Below are 21,731 nucleotides of genomic sequence, written 5' to 3'. Positions count from 1 at the left end.
TGGCTTTCCACCCTTTTCCTTTACATGGCTAATCACATACAATTTAAAGGCAACAATATGTTTGATAGCACATTAACAGAAATAAAATACTAAAATCGTCGCTAAATCAAATATAAAACTTCTCGCTGACATGTGAGAAGAATATAAATAGATTGTAGGGTTTAGGCTGCTGTTGTCAATTTGGACACGAATTCTTGGATGTTTTTGTCCGAAGTGCCACCCTCACTCACAGCCTCTATTGCCAACTCCCTCCATTTCTTTGCATTCTTTTTCATTTCAATCGCATCCTTCTCATTTTCCATCACTTTCCTAATGCAACGCTTAAACTCTTCTCTTCCTACCATCCCATTAACATTCTCACCGCGATCGTTTATCTCATCATGATCATGATCATAAACCTTCACTCTAACACCAACCTTCCAAACATCCTCAATTAGCTTAGAATTAGTAGGCTGGTCGGTCCACTGCGGCATTGCAATCATTGGCACTCCCAAGCTTAATGCCTCGATTGTCGAATTCCACCCGCCGTGTGTGAAAAAACATCCCACCGCCGCATGCGACAGCACCTCCAACTGAGGGCTCCATTTTACTACTAACCCTTGACCGCTATTACTTGTCTCTTCGACAAACTTGGAGGGAAGCTTTGCCTCCTCCGAAGGCCTAACCACCCACAAGAAGTGGAAGCCGCTTTCCTTCAGCCCAAATGCAAGCTCCTCCATCTGATTGTCACTTAGATTGGCCATGCTACCAAACGCCACGTATACAACCGAGCCTGCTGGCTTGGTGTTGAGCCAGTCTGTGCAGGTCGAGTCGAACTTGAAAAGATGGACCCCGTAATCCTTGTCGTCTTTGATGCTGTTGTCCAAGTAAAAAGATGGAATTGTTGGCCCTATTGTCAACAAATTTGTACAATCTTTTGACATGGAATCCACCGTCTGTCCTTGCATAATTATTTCATACTACATTACTTGACAAATCAATTATACATTGATCTACCACAAAAAACAAAAAACAAAAAAAAAAAAAAAAAAAAAAAAAAAAAAAAACCGCGGCAACAATGATAATTTTGAATAATGATATTTAGGCATACAAAAGGGTCACACTCTTGAAAAGTTTATGTCACGCCATATATGACATACCCGGACCTAAATTGAGACGTACTTACATCCCACATCGTCCAAAGAAGTGAATCATATAAGCCTTATATATATGTATATTCTCATCTCTACCTAGTACAAGGCTTTTTGGGAGCTCACTGGTTTCGGGTTCCGTAGGAACTCCGAAGTTAAGCTAGTTCGCGAGAGAGCAATTCCATTATGGGTGACTCACTGGGAAGTTCTCGTGTGAGTTCCTAGAAATAAAACCGTGAGGGCATGGTCGGGATCCAAAACAGAAAATATCGTGCTATAGCGGAGTCGAGCCCGGAATGTGGTGAGGGTTCGGGCCAGGATGTGACAATTTGATATCAGAGCCAATCCCTGGGCGGAAGTGTGCCGACGAGGACGTCGGACCCCTAAGGGGGTGAATTGTTACATCCCACATCGTCCAGGGGAGTGGATCATGTAAGCCTTATATGTATATTCTCATCTCTACCTAGCACGAGACCTTTTGAGAGCTCACTGGCTTCGGGTTCCGTAGGAACTCCGAAGTTAAGCGAGTTCGTGAGAGAGCAATCCCAGGATATGTGACCTACTGGGAAGTTCTCGTGTGAGTTCCAGAAACAAAACCATGTGGGTGTGGTCGGGGTCCAAAACGGACAATATCGTGTTATGACGGAGTTGAGCTAGGGATGTGATGGGAGATCGGACTGAGATGTGACAATATCACTCTTGTGGGTAAATAGAATTACTAGTTAATCACCGATAATTTGATATTTATATTTTATTTCCAGTTTCACGTTTATTAAAACTTAGAAATTCGTTTGATAACTGTTTTCAATTTAAAAATAAAAAAATAAAACTAGTTTTATATACGACTTTTCAATATTTTGGCTTATTCTGGTTTTCACTTAGAAACAATTACCAACAAGTGAAAACTAAAAATTAAAAATATTATAGAGATAGACGTACCTCTTGCTCTAACTTGTAGAAAGTATTGACAAAAATGAAATCAGCTTTGTGGGTGTTAGAAAATTGGTTCAACACCATCTCAAAGTAAGCTGGATACGAGCCCGGGACAGAAATGAAGGACGGGAAGTCTCGAGGCTCAAGCACGTCATGTAACCCCGGAACAGAAGAAATCGTCAGTTTCCCATGATGCTGGAGATAGTAAGCGTAATTAACCGTGCATGTTTGAGTAAAAAAGGCACAGGCAAGCATACCAAATTGTTTGGCTACTTCCAAGGCCCAAGGTAAAAAGGGATCGTAAACAATGCAATCTATAGGTTGGGGTGAGTTTTGGTGCTTTTTAATGAGCTCGGCTAGGGTTTTGGATCCCACGGCTTCCATCCGGGATAGATAGTCGGCGACGCTCCCAGCTTGAGCAAAGCCGCCTTCGTCGTAGCCATCGGAGATGGTGTCGAAGTAGACGGAGCCCGATGATGTGCGCTGCAATGAGTTGGCGATGAAGACGGTGTTGGCTAAAGTCACTTTGATGCCCTTGCCCTTAGAGGAAACGCGCTTGCAGAATTGGAGCAACGGGTTTATGTGACCTTGAGAAGGATAAGGAACTGCCAACACATGAGCTCTATAACCTTTATCACCTTCCATTTGTTCTCTCTCTCTCTCTCTCTCTCTCTCTCTCTCTCTCTCTCTCTCTCTCTCTTAATTTGGACGACCAAAGCAATGTTTTTACAGTAAATGATAGGCATATATATAATCTATAGAACACCAAATAGTCAATCTAGTGAATCAAGTATTGGAGGGTAGAGTTCCACGTTGAAGATGTACGAATTTAATTTAGGTAGGAGATTAAAAATGTAAAATTATCGTTTATACTAAAAATAAATATTTTGTAATAAAATTCAACACCTTTATTTGTTTTTTGCACTTGAACCTTATCCCATGCAATGGGATGACTGTTAGGTTTTATTAATTGAAACCATTTCCCAACATCCTTATCTATTTTTTGCATTTTATCCCAATCGCACGTAATAGGACGACTTTAGGTTTTATTCATTGAAATCCTTTCCCGACATCTTTATTCGTTTTTTTGCATTTTATCTATGTAAATGGATCAATGACACCATTTATTTTTTTTACAATTTTTTATACATGTTTTTGTGGAGCCAAATTCGTAATGTATTTCAACGAATTGAACTCTCAATCTTTTAGGTATTTTCTCAAAGATCATGTCTACTAAAATTACCCAAATTTGAAACCGTGTTTTGGATTAAAGGTTTAGGGTTCTTTGTAGAGCCGTGTTTGTTCATTTTCTTTACTACAAATGAATGTCTTAATGATTTTAATAGACGGTTCGGATTACTGAAATGTATTAAGAAAACCGTACAAAATATGTATCAAAAGTTATGTAAAAAAAAAAAAAAAAATTATGAGATGGATGACAATGACAATGCGGACAAGTCCGTAGGTGAATAAGATCGATGATATCGAGCCCAGTCTTAAGTACAAGCTACTAACTAGATTGGGTGCTATTTAAGGCCATTTGGTCCTACCGTTCAACTTCAAGCAATCACCCATCTTCATTAGCCATTTAGCCCTATTTTAATTGTTTCTTGACTACGTGAGTTAATTAATCATATTCAAGCTAGAGATATTCCATTTGCCGATTTGGGAGATCCATATATATATATATATAAACGAATCAAGATTCAATAATTAGAAAATGCCAAGGACATGTGGTCCGTCCATAACGTGGACTTTTAAAAACGCCTCTTGAATATATAACTAAATCTCAAAGTTTCTAGCTTGTAACCCATTAAGTGGGAGTTTGTTATGATAAACTTGTTTATAGTTAATTTAATAATATAATATTACGTATAAATTTATTTCCGAGTGATATTATATTTTTCATTGAAACGATATGTAATGATAAAATACAGTACAAATACATACGTCATGCTGGTTTGGTATTGCTGTGCTTTGAAAAAAAACTGTTACTGTGCTGTGAGAATAAGTTTCTATGAAATAAAGCATCAGAGTGTTTGGTAAACTTTTTTGTAAAAGTGCTTTTGAAAAAAGAAAAAAAAACCAGTATTATAGTGTTTGATAAACTTTTATGTAAAACAGATGTAAAAAAAACTGGTTTTTCAAAGCTGGGTTTTGCAGCTTTGTATTATTGGCTTTTTTTCACCCAAAACTATGAAAAAAAACTGAAGCTGAATGTTTACCAAACATAAAAAAGCTCCTAACTTTTTTTTATAACCACTTTTTTCAGATGACCAAACTAGGGCTAAAGACACAACTCACTAAACTTAATATATGTTTGTGAAGAAGTTGAGATTTCATCATAAAATCAATTGACAATATAAGGTGTAACTCAACTTACTTATAAGTTCATGCAAAGTCTCACCTCCCATTAATATGTGTCTCATTCTCAACACACCCCTTCACATATGATGAATTTTCAAGTCTAACACGTGGACAACACAACGGGATGACGTGGAGCACGTGTGACCGTTTGGCTTCACACGTGAGACAATATGCTTTGATACCATGAAAAAATTGAGATTCCACTATAAAACTAACTAATAATATAAAGAACAACTCAACTAACTTATAAGTCTATATAAGATCTAATTCCATTAATATGTCACGATTTGACATGATGTCTAAGTTGAACAAGAAAGTCAAGTTTTCATTATTTCATGATGGATCAGTCTTTTATTGTCACGTCATGCATGAGCATGACCATACTTTTCAGGCTTTAATGGTACATGAAGGTCCATTTGGCGAATATATATAATAATAATAATAATAATAGTGTATATGATCGGGTTTGAAGGAGGAGAGATTCTATTTTTCAACTGATGACACTACATAGTGGATAAACAGTATTTTTAAAAAAAAAAATTTATTTTTTATTTTTTATTTTTGAAGGTAGTGCTATTGCGACAATATATTAGTTTTAAGTGTTTTTCTTTGATTTGAGAAGACAAATTTACATAACACGAGTGCACATTCACGATAGCTACCTACAATCCTACTCTCTTAAGGTTCTAATCTTGAGAACAAATGAGAATCAAATGCATATTAGCCACAAGATTATATTAGTTTAGATTTAAAGATTTAAAATATTTGGTAAAAAAAAAAAAAAAAAAAGAGAGAGAGAGAGATTTGTAATGGCTCATGGAAGTTGGTTTTTCTTTATTAAATTGTCAAATATTTTAAGCCTTTTAATCGAAAGTTTGAAACTAATTTATTCTTATGGCTACCAATTAGTACTACAGTCTAATAATATTCATCTTCACTTGTAAGTGAGAGGTTTTAGTTTCAATTCTCACCAATGGTGAATTTGAACTATATTATTGTTAGCCCATTATGAGGCCAAGTCTACCTCCACCCTTTAATGTAGATGATATTTTTTGTTAAAAAAAATGCATTTGGTCCTTACATATCCTTAAAAATAAGGATTTTAAGAGAGCAAAACTCTAGCGTCTCATCTCATGTTAATGATATAAGAATATATGGGTTCGTTTGAAAATGTTATTAAAATGATTGAAAACATTTTTAGTGAAAATATTTTGGAATCAATTCTAATAAAAATGCAAGTGAATCTTGAAAAAGCACTTGAGGTGCTTTTGAAACCAAAAAATATTTTCTTTAAAAACGTTTTCAATCATTTTAAAACCACTTTCACACGAGTCATATGTTATCTTCTCTATCACATGTTCACTTGCTGTAGTCTGCAATACCCATCCCTCAATTGAGGTGGACCCACCCCCATCTTTTTCCATTCCCATGCGGCATTCTACCTTGAATCCAGATCCTTGCCAAATCATTTTTGTGAGAATTTCAGGAATCTGTGAATCGGATCCCTTTATCGTATATCGTGTAATCATAAATTATTTTAAATATTTTTATTTAAAATTATGCACAAATAATACCTGATAAAAATTGATCACACGATGTACGATAAACATACACGAGTCATGAATTTCTAGGATTCTCTCCGGGGAGAATCCTGTTAGTTCTACCTTACCCCTTTCCGACTAGTTGATCGCCGTTATTCCTCTCCCTTCCTCTCTATCTCTCCGTAGGTCGTAGCCGTCCAAACATTTGCTCTCTCCCTACCCATCCACGTGGCACTCTTTACATTTGAATTTGTCTATTAATAAAATAACACTTGTTTTATTGTTTAAAAAAATAATAAACATGTCAAATTTCTTTTTAAATTTAAAAAAACAAAAAAACACATAACATTTTTATTAAATCAAACTTAAAAGTGACAACATAAAGTACTCGGTAATAAATACCAAAGTATTATTAAATCAGCTCTTTTCACTAATAATTTCTCCTTTTTATCCTTTTTTTTGTCACATATTTTCTCCTTTTTATTTTGGGTAAATACAATTTCCAATTTTGTTTCCATTTTCTTTCTACCGCAACAATTTCCATTTTCTTTCTATTTTTTATCTTTTTAATTCTTGACAATAACGTTACTTATGTGTATAATTAGTCGTTACGAACTCCCCGATATTTGGCAATTGGGCAAGGATTGTGGGGTTTCATAAAATTTCTAACCAACAATTTTGGCATTTCTAGATTTTAGAAAGAGTATATATATATATATATATATATGAATACGCTTGATTTAGAAAATAAAAAAAGCGACCCAGAAATATTATTAAAATATATTTTTAAATCAGAAAAACACTATTTAAGCCGCCAACGCCAACAAGTCCATTTCGCGCGGCGATCATACTAGTTACCAGAAATTAGCATCCTGCAGCTACAAAAGTGGAACGGATCCTTCCTTCCTCCCTATTCCAGTACGCAGAGAATGTGACTGATATTCTCTCTCTCTCTCCACACATAGAACCACCATGACACCACTCAGAAAACCACTTCCCCACCTCCCCTTCACCCCCAATTCTAAATCTTCATCCTTCCAATTACTCGCCTCATACTTCACTCTCACTCCAAATCCAAACCCAACAATTCCCTCACCACACCCACCTGAATCACCCACTACCCACATACCAAATCCCATATAACACCCCAAACCCACCTTCAAAATCCCACCTTTCGGTCCTATTCCGCCGCCATTCACTCAAACCAGGCCTTTCTCAGCCGCAAATTCAGACCCTTCTCAGCCAATGCCGGTTGTTTCCACCGACACTTCACCCTACGACAGTTCGCAGCCCATCGATGCCGGCTCTTCCATTCGAAAACCGATCAGTTTGTGGCCTGGAATGTACAGTTCGCCTGTCACAAATGCCCTGTGGGAAGCGAGATCGGAAATGTATGGGGATGCACTGAGTGACGCGCCTCCGCAGAGTGAATTGGTGGCAAGGACTCCGGCGCAGAGCAGGACCGGTATTCTGTACAAGTTTTCGTCTGATTATAAACTGAGAGAGCAGTACAGGAACCCCTGGAATGGGATTAGGATGGGGAAGTTGCTTAAGGATCTCGATGCTCTTGCTGGAACCATTGCATTTGTTGATTTTCAAGGAATGAATTGTATCTCATTCATTCATCATTTTTAGTTACAAGAACAACAAAACATATATAGAGGAACCTATAGAAAACTAAGAGGAAAGCTACGGAAAAAATGGAGAGTTAAGACCCCTCCATGACACCTCCACCTAACTTAAACCACTAATTAATCCTTACAATGATGATGAGGTCTCCACTCTACCTAACTAAACATCATCAAGGCTTGCATTATGCCTAAAGTAGATATTAAACTAAGATGCACTAAAGCATCACTTAAGTTTTAGCCGAAAGTTTGAATCCATGCATTAGCTAGCTTTCCATTATTCTATTCTTCCATGATACTCCATGATGCTTCCAACTCTTAGGAACCCTACTTCCAACCCTACTTCAAATAAACAACCATCCAATACTCCCCCTCAAGCTGGATCCAGAAGGTTGATGGATCCAAGCTTGGAGAGGAGTCTTTGAAACTGATGAGAGGCCAGAGGTTTGGTGAATATATCGGCCAGCTGATCGGAGCTTTTTACATAATGTGTCTGAATCACCTGCGACTGTACTTGTTCACGAACATAGTGACAGTCGACTTCAATGTGCTTCGTCCTCTCGTGAAAGACTGGATTTGATGCTATGTGCATAGCAGCCTGGTTGTCACAAAATAAGGTCATTGGTTGAGTCGTGAACACACCTAAGTCACATAGAAGTCCTTTTAGCCATATCAGCTCACACGCGGTTGAGGCCATTGCACGATATTCAGCTTCGGCACTTGATCTTGCGATGACAGTTTGTTTTTTTGCTCTTCCATGTGACCAAATTTCCACCGACAAAGGTACAGTAACCAGTGGTGGACTTGCGATCGATGGCATTTCCTGCCCAATCTGCATCGCAGTACCCCATGATTTGAGTGTTGTCATTCTTCGTCATGAGGATGCCACGACCAACGGACCCTTTTAAGTAACGTATGATCCTTTTTACAAGGTTCAAATGCTCGATGGTGGGGGAATGCATGAATTGACTGGCTATACTCACTGAATATAAGATGTCAGGTCTGGTGATCGTTAGGTAAATCAGCTTACCGACAAGCCTCTGATAGGAGCTGATATCCGAGAGTGGTGTGCCTCCCAAGTCAAGTTTGAGCTTGCTATCGAGAGGAGTAAGTGCAGGCTTAGCATCGCTCATATTAGCATCCTTGAGTAGGTCCATGACGTATTTTCGTTGATTAAGAAATAGTCCCTTGTGAGAAGATGCCATTTCGATTCCAAGAAAATACTTCAGCACCCCAAGATCTTTAATCGCAAATCTTTGTTGAAGTGACTTTTTGAGTGTGGAGATCTCTGCAGCATTATCACCTGTAATTATTAAGTCATCCACGTATATCAACACAACTAATTTGCTCGCAGCTCCCGTGCGAACAAATAATGATGAATCTGCATTACTCCTTTTGAAACCAACACTATGAAGAACTGAACTTAGTTTTGCATACCAAGCACGAGGCGATTGCTTCAATCCATAAATCGACTTATGCAACTTACACACCAAATCAGGCTCCTGGCTTTGAGGATGTCCTGGTGGCAATCTCATATAGACCTCTTCTTCAAGATCACCATGTAGAAAGGTTTTCTTTACGTCCATTTGGTACATGGACCAACCCTTATTGACGGCAACAGACAATAGGACCCTAACTGAGTTCATTTTTGCAACAGGAGCAAATGTTTCTTTGTAATCTACCTCAAATGTTTGAGTGAATCCTCGAGCCACCAGCCTGGCTTTATGTCTTTCAATTGAACCATCAGAATTAAACTTGATCTTATAGATCCATTTGCAGCCCACTGCCCTTTTTCCTTTTGGAAGTTTGGTGATGCTCCAGGTGTTATGTTGGTCCAGTGCTTTAAGTTCATCTCGCATTGCTTCTTTCCACACAACTTGGTTATTAGCCTCATGAAAGTTTTGAGGCTCACTGTGACTTGAAATGGTATTAAGAAAAGCAGCATGAGATGGAGTCACATTTTGATACGACACGCAATTGGAGATTGGATACCTCGGTTTATATGTGACAAAATCTTGAAGTCTTGTGGGAGGTTGTCTATCACGCCGAGGGTTGCGTCGAGGTACTGGGAGAGTTGTCTCATCCTCGTTCAAATTATCAGCCACACTTTGAAGATTTTCTTGGTTGCCGCTGTTATCATCATCCACAGAACCATCAGGATGAGTGCCTTCATTGTTGACTTCAGTGAGTGGTGTAGGAGATTCATCATTGTTGTCATGGTTAGAACCTCTTTCGTTTAAAACATCTCGAGTGCTGATTCTTGGTAGAGGAAGCAGATCAAAGATACACTCCCCCTGACCTGTGGCTTCAAGTGACTTGCTGAAAAAAGGGTTAGCTTCATGGAATCGAACATCTTTGGATACAATGATTTTTCTCAGTTGGGAATCATAGCACTTATATCCTTTTTGTGTTGATGAATAACCAAGAAAAATGCATTTGAGAGCTCTAGGGTCCAATTTATCTCGATGGTGTGACTGAACATGAACAAAACAGACACAACCAAAGGTTCTAAGATGTGAGAGGTCGATTTTTCTTCCTTTCATGACTTCAAGGGGAGATTTAAACCCCAAGACTCGGCTAGGAAGTCTATTGATGATGTACACAGCCGCCATGGCTCCTTGGGACCAAAATCTCTTTGGTACATTCATGTGTAACATTAATGCTCTTGTTTTTTCCAGTATGTCACGATTTTTCCTTTCAGCTACACCATTTTGTTGAGGTGTGCCAACACAGCTTGTTTGATGCATGATACCATGATTGCTCAAATATTGTGACATGAGATGGGACGTGTATTCGGTGCCATTGTCAGATCTTAAAGTTTGAATTTGAGAAGAAAAATGGTTCTTAACAAGGTTGTGAAAATCCTTAAATACTTCCATCACTTCACTCTTAGACTTTAAAAGGTACAACCAAGTGGCTCTAGAGAAATCATCAACAAAGATCACATAATACTTATAACCATCAAAAGATTCAAACGTTGGTCCCCATACATCTGAGTGAACTAGTTCGAAAACTTTACTAGTCCTAGATAAGGATGGGTTAAAAGGCAATCTAGTGTCCTTAGACAAATGACAGGTTTCACACGAAATTAAATCATTCCCTAAATTTGGAAACAAAGATGACAAAACAGGTTGAGAAGGATGAGCTAGACGTTGATGCCACAATTGACTATCTTGGGATGGATTGGACTTGGCTTGAAATCCCCTGGGACTGCTCTTTGATATGTAATAGAGACAATCTAGATAAAACCCTTCACCAATCGTCTTCTTGGTGAGACAATCCTGAAAAATGACATTGTGAGGAGAGAAGATGGCTAAACAATTCAAGGTATTGGTGATTTTTCCCACAGATAGAAGTTGAAATGGAAAAGAAGGAACATATAAGGTTACTGACTCAATTTTGTCCGACATTAAGTGGATATTTCCCTTGCCTAAAACCTTGGAACTCTCACCATTGGCAGTTGAGACTTGAGAAGGTTGCGAAAATTTTTCAAACTTTTGAAACTTAGAAACATGATTGGTCATATGATCTGTGGCACCCGAATCAACAATCCAAAAATCATGCATCATATTTACATTAAGAGCAGTTTTGAAAGCAGTCATGATACCTTGCATGTCATCTCGGGACATGTGTTGTGTGTCTGTCAGAAAACCAGCGAACTTGCCTAGCAAAGCTGTTGAGTTTCCATCTTCAAAAACGACCGTTTGATCACTCTTAACCTCTTCTTTCTTGCTTTGAAGATATGCTGCAAACTCATTTATGAGTGCAGCCGGATTTGCTGTGAAGCTCTTGAGTGCGTCAGACCCATGTGAGGTTGAGGTAGATGCATTGTTGGCTCTGTGTGGTGCACGGTTCAGTCTTTGTGAGCCCTTGTTATCCTTCATGAACTCTGGCTTTAATTCTGGATGTAAAATCCAGCATATCTCCTTAACATGGCCAGTATAGTTGCAATGTTGGCACTTCAAGTGTGGATTCTTCACTTTGTATTTTCTTTCGTTGGTTAGGTAAGACCTTGCTTCAGTTACATTGGTCTTTGTGCCAATGTTCATGACTTTCCTTCGTACTTCTTCACGTTGGATTGTTGCACATACACTGGTGAAGGAAGGTAGTTCGGGGTTCATGAGTATGTGGCTTCGTAGGTCTTCGCATCCTGAATCGAGGCTTGACAAGAGTTGGAATATCTTGTCTTCTTCTGCCCTTTTCAGTAGCACGGACGCTTCAGTTGTATGAGGCCGATACATTTCCAACTCATTCCACATGTTCTTCATGCTGCCAAGAAGTTGAACAAATGGCTTTCCTTCTTGTTGCAGGTTGGAAATGTCCTTCTTTAGTTGAAACACATGTGCAGCATTGTTTTGACTGCCATACATCTCCTTGACTGTCTCCCATAGCTCGAATGATGATTCAGAATAACTGAATATTTCAGCTAGTTTACGCTCCATGGAATTTAGGAGCCATGACATAACTAGCTGATCCTTGCAAAGCCAGTTTTCATATGTTGGTGAGGAAGCATCAGGAACTTCGATGCTTCCATTTATGAACCCTAGCTTGGACCTTCCACCTAGAGCAAGGCTCACTGCTCTTGACCAAGGTAAGTAATTAAACTCATTTAACAAGACTGAGCTTAACCTTTGATTTGGATTGACATCCACCTCAGACATATTTCCGGAAGAAAGAACCGGTGAACTTTCAGCATCTGACCTAAGAGGATTGTCTTCAGCCATCTTGAGGATTGATCACGTTCGGATGAAGCAGAAGCAGGTTATTTTTCCTGCTCTGATACCATGTTGATTTTCAAGGAATGAATTGTATCTCATTCATTCATCATTTTTAGTTACAAGAACAACAAAACATATATAGAGGAACCTATAGAAAACTAAGAGGAAAGCTACGGAAACAATGGAGAGTTAAGACCCCTCCATGACACCTCCACCTAACTTAAACCACTAATTAATCCTTACAATGATGATGAGGTCTCCACTCTACCTAACTAAACATCATCAAGGCTTGCATTATGCCTAAAGTAGATATTAAACTTAGATGCACTAAAGCATCACTTAAGTTTTAGCCGAAAGTTTGAATCCATGCATTAGCTAGCTTTCCATTATTCTATTCTTCCATGATACTCCATGATGCTTCCAACTCTTAGGAACCCTACTTCCAACCCTACTTCAAATAAACAACCATCCAATAGCATTCAAGGTACCAATTTAAGTCAATTATTTAAAAGATTTGCTCAATTCTTGCTGCAATGGAGTACGTTTTTGTTTGATTTCTTTTGGGTTTGAAATTCGGATTGTTAGGGAAGACAAAAGGTTGATAACTTGGTTTTTGTTCTTGAATAAATTGAAGCATTAGTCCCCTAACTATTACCCGAATTTCAATTCGATCCTCGAACTGCATTATTAGATTTTGCAATTGAGAGTAAGTGTTTGTTTTTTTTAGGTTTGGAATTTGGATTGTTAAAAAAAAACTGGTTAAATGGTTCCTTTAGTAAGTTGAAGCATTAGTCCGCGAACTATATCTTTACCCAAGTTTCAGTTTAATCCTCTAACGAAATTGTTAGATTTGTAAATGCCTGAACTTTTCGAAATGTGTAGCATTGGTTGTTGAGGCTAGCTCGAATAAGCCTTCTCTGTAACGAGTTATATTTTTAGTTCGATTTGTAAATGAGTGTTGCCACTTCTTTAAAAATGATCCTGGTGTGTTTCTTAACTTGACCAGCACTGCTGCAATGAAGATGGCACGAGAAGGCCTCTGCTATTGGTGACTGCTTCTGTTGACAAGATGGTTATGAAAAAACCTATCCTTGTCGACACGGATTTGAATATAGGCGGTGCTGTCGTATGGGTTGGGAAGTCATCCATGGAGATTCAGCTGGAAGTGACTCAATCTTTGGAGGGTACTGAAGTTTACATAACCAAATATTGTAGTTTCTTGTTGCTAAAATATATCAGATTTATTTATCATTGTGCTGACTATCGAAACTTGACTTGCAGGATCCTCATACACATCAGAGTCTATTGCTCTTATAGCAAACTTCACATTTGTAGCCCGTGATTCTAAGTCTGGAAAATCAGCTCCGGTTAACCAGATATCGCCTGAGACTGAGAAAGAAAAATTGCTCTGGGAAGAAGCAGATAAGAGGAATAAAATGAGGAAAAAGAAGAGAGCTGAACATAAAACAGATACTGAAAACCAGGACACAGACAGAGTCAACGCCCTGTTAGCAGAAGGTCGAGTTTTCTGTGACATGCCAGCACTGGCAGACCGAGATAGCATTCTAATAAGGGATACTTGCCTCCAGAACTCCTTTATTTGCCAGCCACAGCAGAGGAACATCCATGGTCGGATCTTTGGAGGATTTTTGATGCGAAGAGCATTTGAAATTGCCTTCTCAACAACATATGCATTTGCTGGTGTAGCACCACACTTCCTGGAAGTTGATCATGTTGATTTTGTTAGACCTGTAAGTAACTGAGCCTATTACCTGTCAAAATCTTATAATCCGACTTGAATGGTACTATGAGCTTTGTTTTAATTCTGTCTGTCTAGAGACATATCATGCTGAATAAGTATCATTTTAGGATAACACAGGATATAAATATACACATTAGTTTATGACTGAAAACTATCGCGCTTATTGATTGTACTATGAGCAAACATGCATGGCTTTCCACCCCTTTCCTTTACATGGCTAATCACATACAATTTAAAGGCAACAATATGTTTGATAGCACATTAACAGAAATAAAATATTAAAATCTTCGCTAAATCGAATATAAAACTTCTCGCTGACATGTGAGAAGAATATAAATAGATTGTAGGGTTTAGGCTGCTGTTGTCAATTTGGACACGAATTCTTGGATGTTTTTGTCCGAAGTGCCACCCTCACTCACAGCCTCTATTGCCAACTCCCTCCATTTCTTTGCATTCTTTTTCATTTCAATCGCATCCTTCTCATCTTCCATCACTTTCTTAATGCAACGCTTAAACTCTTCTCTTCCTACCATCCCATTAACATTCTCACCGCGATCGTTTATCTCATCATGATCATGATCATAAACCTTCACTCTAACACCAACCTTCCAAACATCCTCAATTAGCTTAGAATTAGTAGGCTGGTCGGTCCACTGCGGCATTGCAATCATTGGCACTCCCAAGCTTAATGCCTCGATTGTCGAATTCCACCCGCCGTGTGTGAAAAAACATCCCACCGCCGCATGCGACAGCACCTCCAACTGAGGGCTCCATTTTACTACTAACCCTTGACCGCTATTACTTGTCTCTTCGACAAACTTGGAGGCAAGCTTTGCCTCCTCCGAAGGCCTAACCACCCACAAGAAGTGGAAGCCGCTTTCCTTCAGCCCAAATGCAAGCTCCTCCATCTGATTGTCACTTAGATTGGCCATGCTACCAAACGCCACGTATACAACCGAGCCTGCTGGCTTGGTGTTGAGCCAGTCTGTGCAGGTCGAGTCGAACTTGAAAAGATGGACCCCGTAATCCTTGTCGTCTTTGATGCTGTTGTCCAAGTAAAAAGATGGAATTGTTGGCCCTATTGTCAACAAATTTGTACAATCTTTTGACATGGAATCCACCGTCTGTCCTTGCATAATTATTTCATACTACATATTAGTTACTTGACAAATCAATTATATATTGATCTACCACAAAAAACAAAAAAAAAAAAAAAGAAAGAAAAGAAAACCCGCGGCAACAATGATGATTTTGAATAATGATATTTAGGCATACAAAAGGGTCACACTCCTGACAAATTTATGTAACGCCATATCTGACATACGCCGACTTAAATCGAGACGTACTTACATCCCACATCGTCCAAGGAAGTGAATCATATAAACCTTATATATATGTATATTCTCATCTCTACCTAGTATAAGGCCTTTTGGGAGCTCACTGGTTTCGGGTTCCGTAAGAACTCCGAAGTTAAGCTAGTTCGCGAGAGAGCAATTCCAGGATGGGTGACCCACTGGGAAGTTCTCGTGTGAGTTCCTAGAAATAAAACCGTGAGGGCATGGTCAGGGTCCAAAGCGGACAATATCGTGCTATAGCAGAGTCGAGCCCAGAATGTGGTGAGGGTCCGGGCCAGGATGTGACAATTTGGTATCAGAGCCAATCCCTGGGCGGAAGTGTGCCGACGAGGACGTCGGACCCCTAAGGGGGGTGAATTGTTACATCTCACATCGTCCAGTGGAGTGGATCTTTTAAGTCTTATATGTATATTCTCATCTCTACCTAGCATGAGACCTTTTGAGAGCTCACTGGCTTCGGGTTCCGTAGGAACTCCGAAGTTAAGCGAGTTCGTGAGAGAGCAATTCCAAGATATGTGACCTACTGGGAAGTTCTCGTGTGAGTTCCTAGAAACAAAACCATGTGGGTGTGGTCGGGGTCCAAAACGGACAATATCGTGCTATGACGGAGTCGAACCAGGGATGTGGTGGGAGCCCGGACCGAGATGTGACAATATCACTCTTGTGGGTAAATAGAATTACTAGTTAATCACCCATAATTTGATATTTATATTTTATTTCCAGTTTCACGTTTATTAAAACTTAGAAATTCGTTTGATAACTGTTTTCAATTTAAAAATAAAAAAATAAAACTAGTTTTATATACGACTTTTCAATATTTTGGCTTATTCTGGTTTTCACTTAGCAACAATTACCAAACAAGTGAAAACTAAAAATTAAAAATATTATAGAGCTAGACGTACCTTTTGCTCTAACTTGTAGAAAGTATTGACAAAAATGAAATCAGCTTTGTGAGTGTTAGAAAATTGGTTCAACACCATCTCAAAGTAAGCTGGATACGAGCCCGGGACAGAAATGAAGGACGGGAAGTCTCGAGGCTCAAGCACGTCATGTAACCCCGGAACAGAAGAAATCGTCAGTTTCCCATGATGCTGGAGATAGTAAGCGTAATTAACCGTGCATGTCTGAGTAAAAAAGGCACAGGCAAGCATACCAAATTGTTTGGCTACTTCCAAGGCCCAAGGTAAAACGGGATCGTAAACAATGCAATCTATAGGTTGGGGTGAGTTTTGGTGCTTTTTAATGAGCTCGGCTAGGGTTTTGGATCCCACGGCTTCCATCCGGGATAGATAGTCGGCGACGCTCCCAGCTTGAGCAAAGCCGCCTTCGTCGTAGCCATCGGAGATGGTGTCGAAGTAGACGGAGCCCGATGATGTGCGCTGCAATGAGTTGGCGATGAAGACGGTGTTGGCTAAAGTCACTTTGATGCCCTTGCCCTTAGAGGAAACGCCCTTGCAGAATTGGAGCAACGGGTTTATGTGACCTTGAGAAGGATAAGGAACTGCCAACACATGAGCTCTATAACCTTTATCACCTTCCATTTGATCTCTCTCTCTCTCTCTCTCTCTCTATCTCTCTCTCTCTCTCTTTAAATTTGGACGACCAAAGCAATGTTTTTACAGTAAATGGTAGGCATATATATAATCTATAGAACACCAAATAGTCAATCTAGTGAATCAAGTATTCGAGGGTAGAGTTCCACGTTGAAGATGTACGAATTTAATTTATGTAGGAGATTAAAAATGCAAAATTATCGTTTATACTAAAAATAAATATTTTGTAATAAAATTCAACATCTTTATTTGTTTTTTGCGCTTGAACCTTATCCCATGCAATGGGATGACTGTTAGGTTTTATTAATTGAAACCCTTTCCCAACATCCTTATCTATTTTTTGCATTTTATCCCAATCGCACGTAATTGGACGACTTTAGGTTTTATTCATTGAAATCCTTTCCCAACATCTTTATTCGTTTTTTTGCATTTTATCTATGTAAATGGATCAATGACACCATTTATTTTTTTTTACAATTTTTTATACATGTTTTTGTGGAGCCAAATCCGTAATGTATTTCAACGAATTGAACTCTCAATCTTTTAGGTATTTTCTCAAAGATCATGTGTCACATCCCAGCCCGGGACGGATCACTTCCCGAGCCTGTTCCACCACCGTAGCACGATATTGTCCGCTTTGGGCTTACCATTCCCTCACGGTTTTGTTTTTTGGGAACTCACGAGCAACTTCTCAGTGGGTCACCCATCATGAGATTGCTCTAGCCCCCTTCTCGCTTAACTTCGGAGTTCCTACGGAACTCGAAGCCAGTGAGCTCCCAAAAGGCCTCGTGCTAGGTAGGGATGAGAATATACATATAAGGATCACTCCCCTGGACGATGTGGGATGTCACAATCCACCCTCCTTAGGGGTCTGAGGTCCTCGTCGGCACACACGCGGACAGGGTTAGGCTCTGATACCAATTGTCACATCCTGGCCGGGGGCGGAACCACTTCCCGGGCCCGCTCTACCACCGTAGCATGATATTGTCCGCTTTGGGCTTACCATTCCCTCACGGTTTTGTTTTTGGGAACTCACGAGCAACTTCTCAGTGGGTCACCTATCATGAGATTGCTCTAACCCCCTTCTCGCTTAACTTCGGAGTTCCGATGGAACCCGAAGCTAGTGAGCTCCCAAAAGACCTCGTGCAAGGTAGGGATGAGAATATACATATAAGGATCACTCCCCTGGGCGATGTGGGATGTCACATCATGTCTACTAAAATTACCCAAATTTGAAACTGTGTTTTGGATTAAAGGTTTAGGGTTCTTTGTAAAGCCGTGTTTGTTCATTTTCTTTACTACAAATAAATGCCTTAACGATTTTAATAGACGATTCGGATTACTGAAATGTATTATGAAAATCATACAAAATGTGTATCAAAAGTTATGTAAAAATAAATAAAAATTATGAGATGGATGACAATGACAATGCGGACAAGTCCGTAGGTGAATAAGATCGATGATAACGAGCCCAGTCTTAAGTAAAAGCTACCAACTTGATTGGGTGCTATTTAAGGCCATTGGTCCTACCGTTCAACTTCAAGCAATCACCCTTCTTCATTAGCCATTTAGCCCTATTTTAATTGTTTCTTGACTACCTGAGTTAATTAATCATATTCAAGCTAGAGATATTCCATTTGCCAATTTGGGAGATCCATATATATATAAACGAATCAAGATTCAATAAGTAGAAAATGCCAAGGACATGTGGTCCGTCCATAACGTGGACTTTTAAAAACGCCTCTTGAATATATAACTAAATCTCAAAGTTTCTAGCTTGTAACCCATTAAGTGGGAGTTTGTTACGATAAACTTGTTTATAGTCATTGTCCCGTTTTAATTTAATAATATAATATTACGTATAAATTTATTTCCGAGTGATATTATATTTTTCATTGAAACGATATGTAATGATAAAATACAGCACAAATACATACGTCATGCTGGTTTGGTATTATTGTGCTTTGAAAAAAAAATTGTTTCTACTGTGCTGTGAAAATAATTAGCTGTGAAATAAAGCAGCAAAATATTTGGTAAACTTTTTTGTAAAAGTGTTTTTGAAAAAAGAAAAAAAAACTAGTATTATAGAGTTTAATAAACTTTTATGTAAAACAGATGTGAAAAAAAACTGGTTTTTCAAAGCTAGGTTTTGCAGCTTTGTGTTTTTGGCTTTTTTTCACCCAAAACTGTGACAAAAAAATGAAGCTGAATATTTACCAAATATAAAAAAGCTCCCAAATTTTTTTGATAGCCACTTTTTTCAGATGATCAAACTAGGGCTAAATTCAATTAACACTTTGTTTGGTTTCAACTTTCAATCGATAGACACAACTCACTAAACTTAATATATGTTTGTGAAGAAGTTGAGATTTCATCATAAAATCAATTGGCAATATAAGGTGTAACTCAACTTACTTATAAGTCCATGCAAAGGCTCACCTCCCATCAATATGTGTCTCATTCTCAACACGCTCATTCACATATGATAAATTTTCAAGCCTAACACGTGGACAACACAACGGGATGACGTGGAGCGCGTGTGCCCGTTGGGCTTCACACATGAGACAATATGTTTTGATACCATGAAGAAGTTGAAATTCTACTATAAAACTAACTACTAATATAGGAAATAACTCAACTTATTTATAAGTCTATATAAGGTCAAATTCCATTAATGTGTCACGATTTAACATTATGTCTAAGTTGAACAAGAAAGTCAAGTTTTCATTTATTTCATGATGGATCAGTCTTTTATCGTCAAGTCATGCATGAGCATGACCATACTTTTCAGGCTTTAATGGTACATGAAAGTCCATTTGGCGAGATTCTATTTTTCAACTGATGACACTACATAATAATCATCTAGTGGATGAACAGTGTATTACTTTTTTTTTTTTTTTTTTCGGTAGTGCTATTGCAACAATATATTAGTTTTAAGTGTTTTTCCTTTGATTTGAGAAGACAAATTTACATAATACGAGTGCACATTCACGATAGCTACCTACAGTCCTGCTCTCTTAAGGTACTCATCTTGAGAATAAATGAGAATCAAATGTATATTAGCCACAAGATTATATTAGTTTAGATTTAAAGACTTAAAATATTTGCTAAAAAAAATAAAAGAGAGAGAGAGAGGGAGAGAGAGAGAGAGAGATTTGTAATGGCTCATAGAAGTTGGTTTTGCTTTATTAAATTGTCAAATATTTTAAGTGTTTTTATCGAAAGTTCGAAACTAATTTATTCTTGTGGCTACCAATTAATACTACAGTCTAGTAATATTCATCTTCATTTGTAAGTGAGAGGTTTTAGGTTCGATTCTCACCAAAGGTGAATTTGAACTATATTATTGTTAGCACATTGTGATGCCAAGTCTACCCCCACCCTTTAGTGTAGATGATATTTTTTGTTAAAAAAAATGCATTTCGTCCTTACATATCCTTAAAAAACAACGATTTTAAGAGAGCAAAACTCTAGCGTCTCATCTCATGTTAATGATACAAGAATATATGGGTTCGTTTGAAAGTGTTATTAAAATGACTGAAAACATTTTTAGTGAAAATATTTTGGAATCAATTCTAATAAAAATGCAAGTGAATCTTGGAAAAGCACTTGAGGTGCTTTTGAAACCAAAAAATATTTTCTTTAAAAACGTTTTCAATCATTTTAAAATCACTTTCACACGAGTTATATGTTATCTTCTCTATCACATGTTCACTTGCCGTGACGGTGTAGTCTGCCATACCCATCCCTCAATTGAGGTGGACCCACCCCCATCTTTTTCCATTCCCATGCGGCATTCTACCTTGAATCCAGATCCTTGCCAAATCCTTTTTGTGAGAATTTCAGGAATCTGTGAATCGGATCTCTTTATCGTATATCGTGTAATCATAAATCATTTCAAATATTTTTATTTAAAATTATACACAAATAATACCTGATAAAAATTGATCACACGATGTATGATAAACATACACGAGTCATGAATTTCTAGGATTCTCTCCGGGGAGAATCCTGTTAGTTCTACCTTACCCCTTTCCGACTAGTTGATCGCCGTTATTCCTCTCCCTTCCTCTCTATCTCTCCGTAGGTCGTAGCCGTCCAAACATTTGCTCTCTCCCTACCCATCCACGTGGCACTCTTTACATTTCAATTTGTCTATTAATAAAATAACACTTGTTTTATTGTCTAAAAAATAATAAACATATCATAATTTTTTTTAAATTTATAAAAACAAAAAACACGTAACATTTTTTATTAAATCAAACTAAAAAGTGACAGCATAAAGTACTCGGCAATAAATACCAAAGTATTATCAAATTAGTCCTTTTCACTAAAAATTTCTCCTTTTTATCCTTTTTTCTGTCACATATTTTCTCCTTTTTATTTTGGGTAAATACAATTTCCAATTTTGTTTCCATTTTCTTTCTATTTTTTATCTTTTTAATACTTGACAATAACGTTACTTATGTGTATAATTAGTGGTTACGAACTCCCCGATATTTGGCAATTGGGCAAGGATTGTGGGGTTTCATAAAATTTCTAACCAACAATTTTGGCATTTTTAGATTTTAGAAAGAGTATATATATATATATAATATGCACATGCATAACCAACTTTGTTAAAAATGTAGCATCTCACTAGATAATACTTACCGCGAGATATTTAAAATCAAATTACAAAACATCATATAATTTAACTTCACATACAACGTAATATTATATAAGTACTTAGAAATATCGTCGT

The 21,731-nt window shown here is 38.0% G+C and overlaps 2 protein-coding genes and 1 pseudogene across 3 annotated transcripts; 1 reads left to right on the top strand and 2 right to left on the bottom strand.

Moving 5' to 3' along the window:
• LOC137739615 (UDP-glycosyltransferase 74F2) lies at positions 1 to 2,780 on the bottom strand. Its single transcript, XM_068479250.2, has 2 exons — positions 2,070 to 2,780; positions 1 to 935 (listed from the first exon to the last, which is right to left on the bottom strand). Exons 1-2 carry the CDS (start codon positions 2,706 to 2,708, stop codon positions 162 to 164), a joined length of 1,413 nt encoding a protein of 470 aa, XP_068335351.2. The 5' UTR covers positions 2,709 to 2,780; the 3' UTR covers positions 1 to 161.
• A 3,967-nt stretch (positions 2,781 to 6,747) lies between these two features.
• On the top strand, positions 6,748 to 14,140 carry LOC148690900 (acyl-coenzyme A thioesterase 4, mitochondrial-like; annotated as a pseudogene). The gene is made up of 4 exons (XR_015957309.1): positions 6,748 to 7,558; positions 7,988 to 7,990; positions 13,324 to 13,501; positions 13,599 to 14,140. The product of XR_015957309.1 is annotated as an acyl-coenzyme A thioesterase 4, mitochondrial-like (transcript).
• Positions 14,141 to 14,216: 76 nt separating this feature from the next.
• LOC137744582 (UDP-glycosyltransferase 74F2-like) lies at positions 14,217 to 17,129 on the bottom strand. The gene is made up of 2 exons (XM_068484362.2): positions 16,337 to 17,129; positions 14,217 to 15,203 (listed from the first exon to the last, which is right to left on the bottom strand). The coding sequence occupies exons 1-2, from the start codon at positions 16,973 to 16,975 to the stop codon at positions 14,430 to 14,432; spliced, it is 1,413 nt and encodes a 470-aa protein (XP_068340463.2). The 5' UTR covers positions 16,976 to 17,129; the 3' UTR covers positions 14,217 to 14,429.
• Positions 17,130 to 21,731: the final 4,602 nt, after the last annotated feature.

The sequence above is a fragment of the Pyrus communis genome, chromosome 15 (genome assembly GCF_041283825.1).
Source record: "Pyrus communis isolate YQ-2024b chromosome 15, ASM4128382v1, whole genome shotgun sequence".
Classification (NCBI taxonomy): domain Eukaryota; kingdom Viridiplantae; phylum Streptophyta; class Magnoliopsida; order Rosales; family Rosaceae; genus Pyrus; species Pyrus communis.
This window is presented reverse-complemented; position numbering and strand designations above follow the sequence as displayed.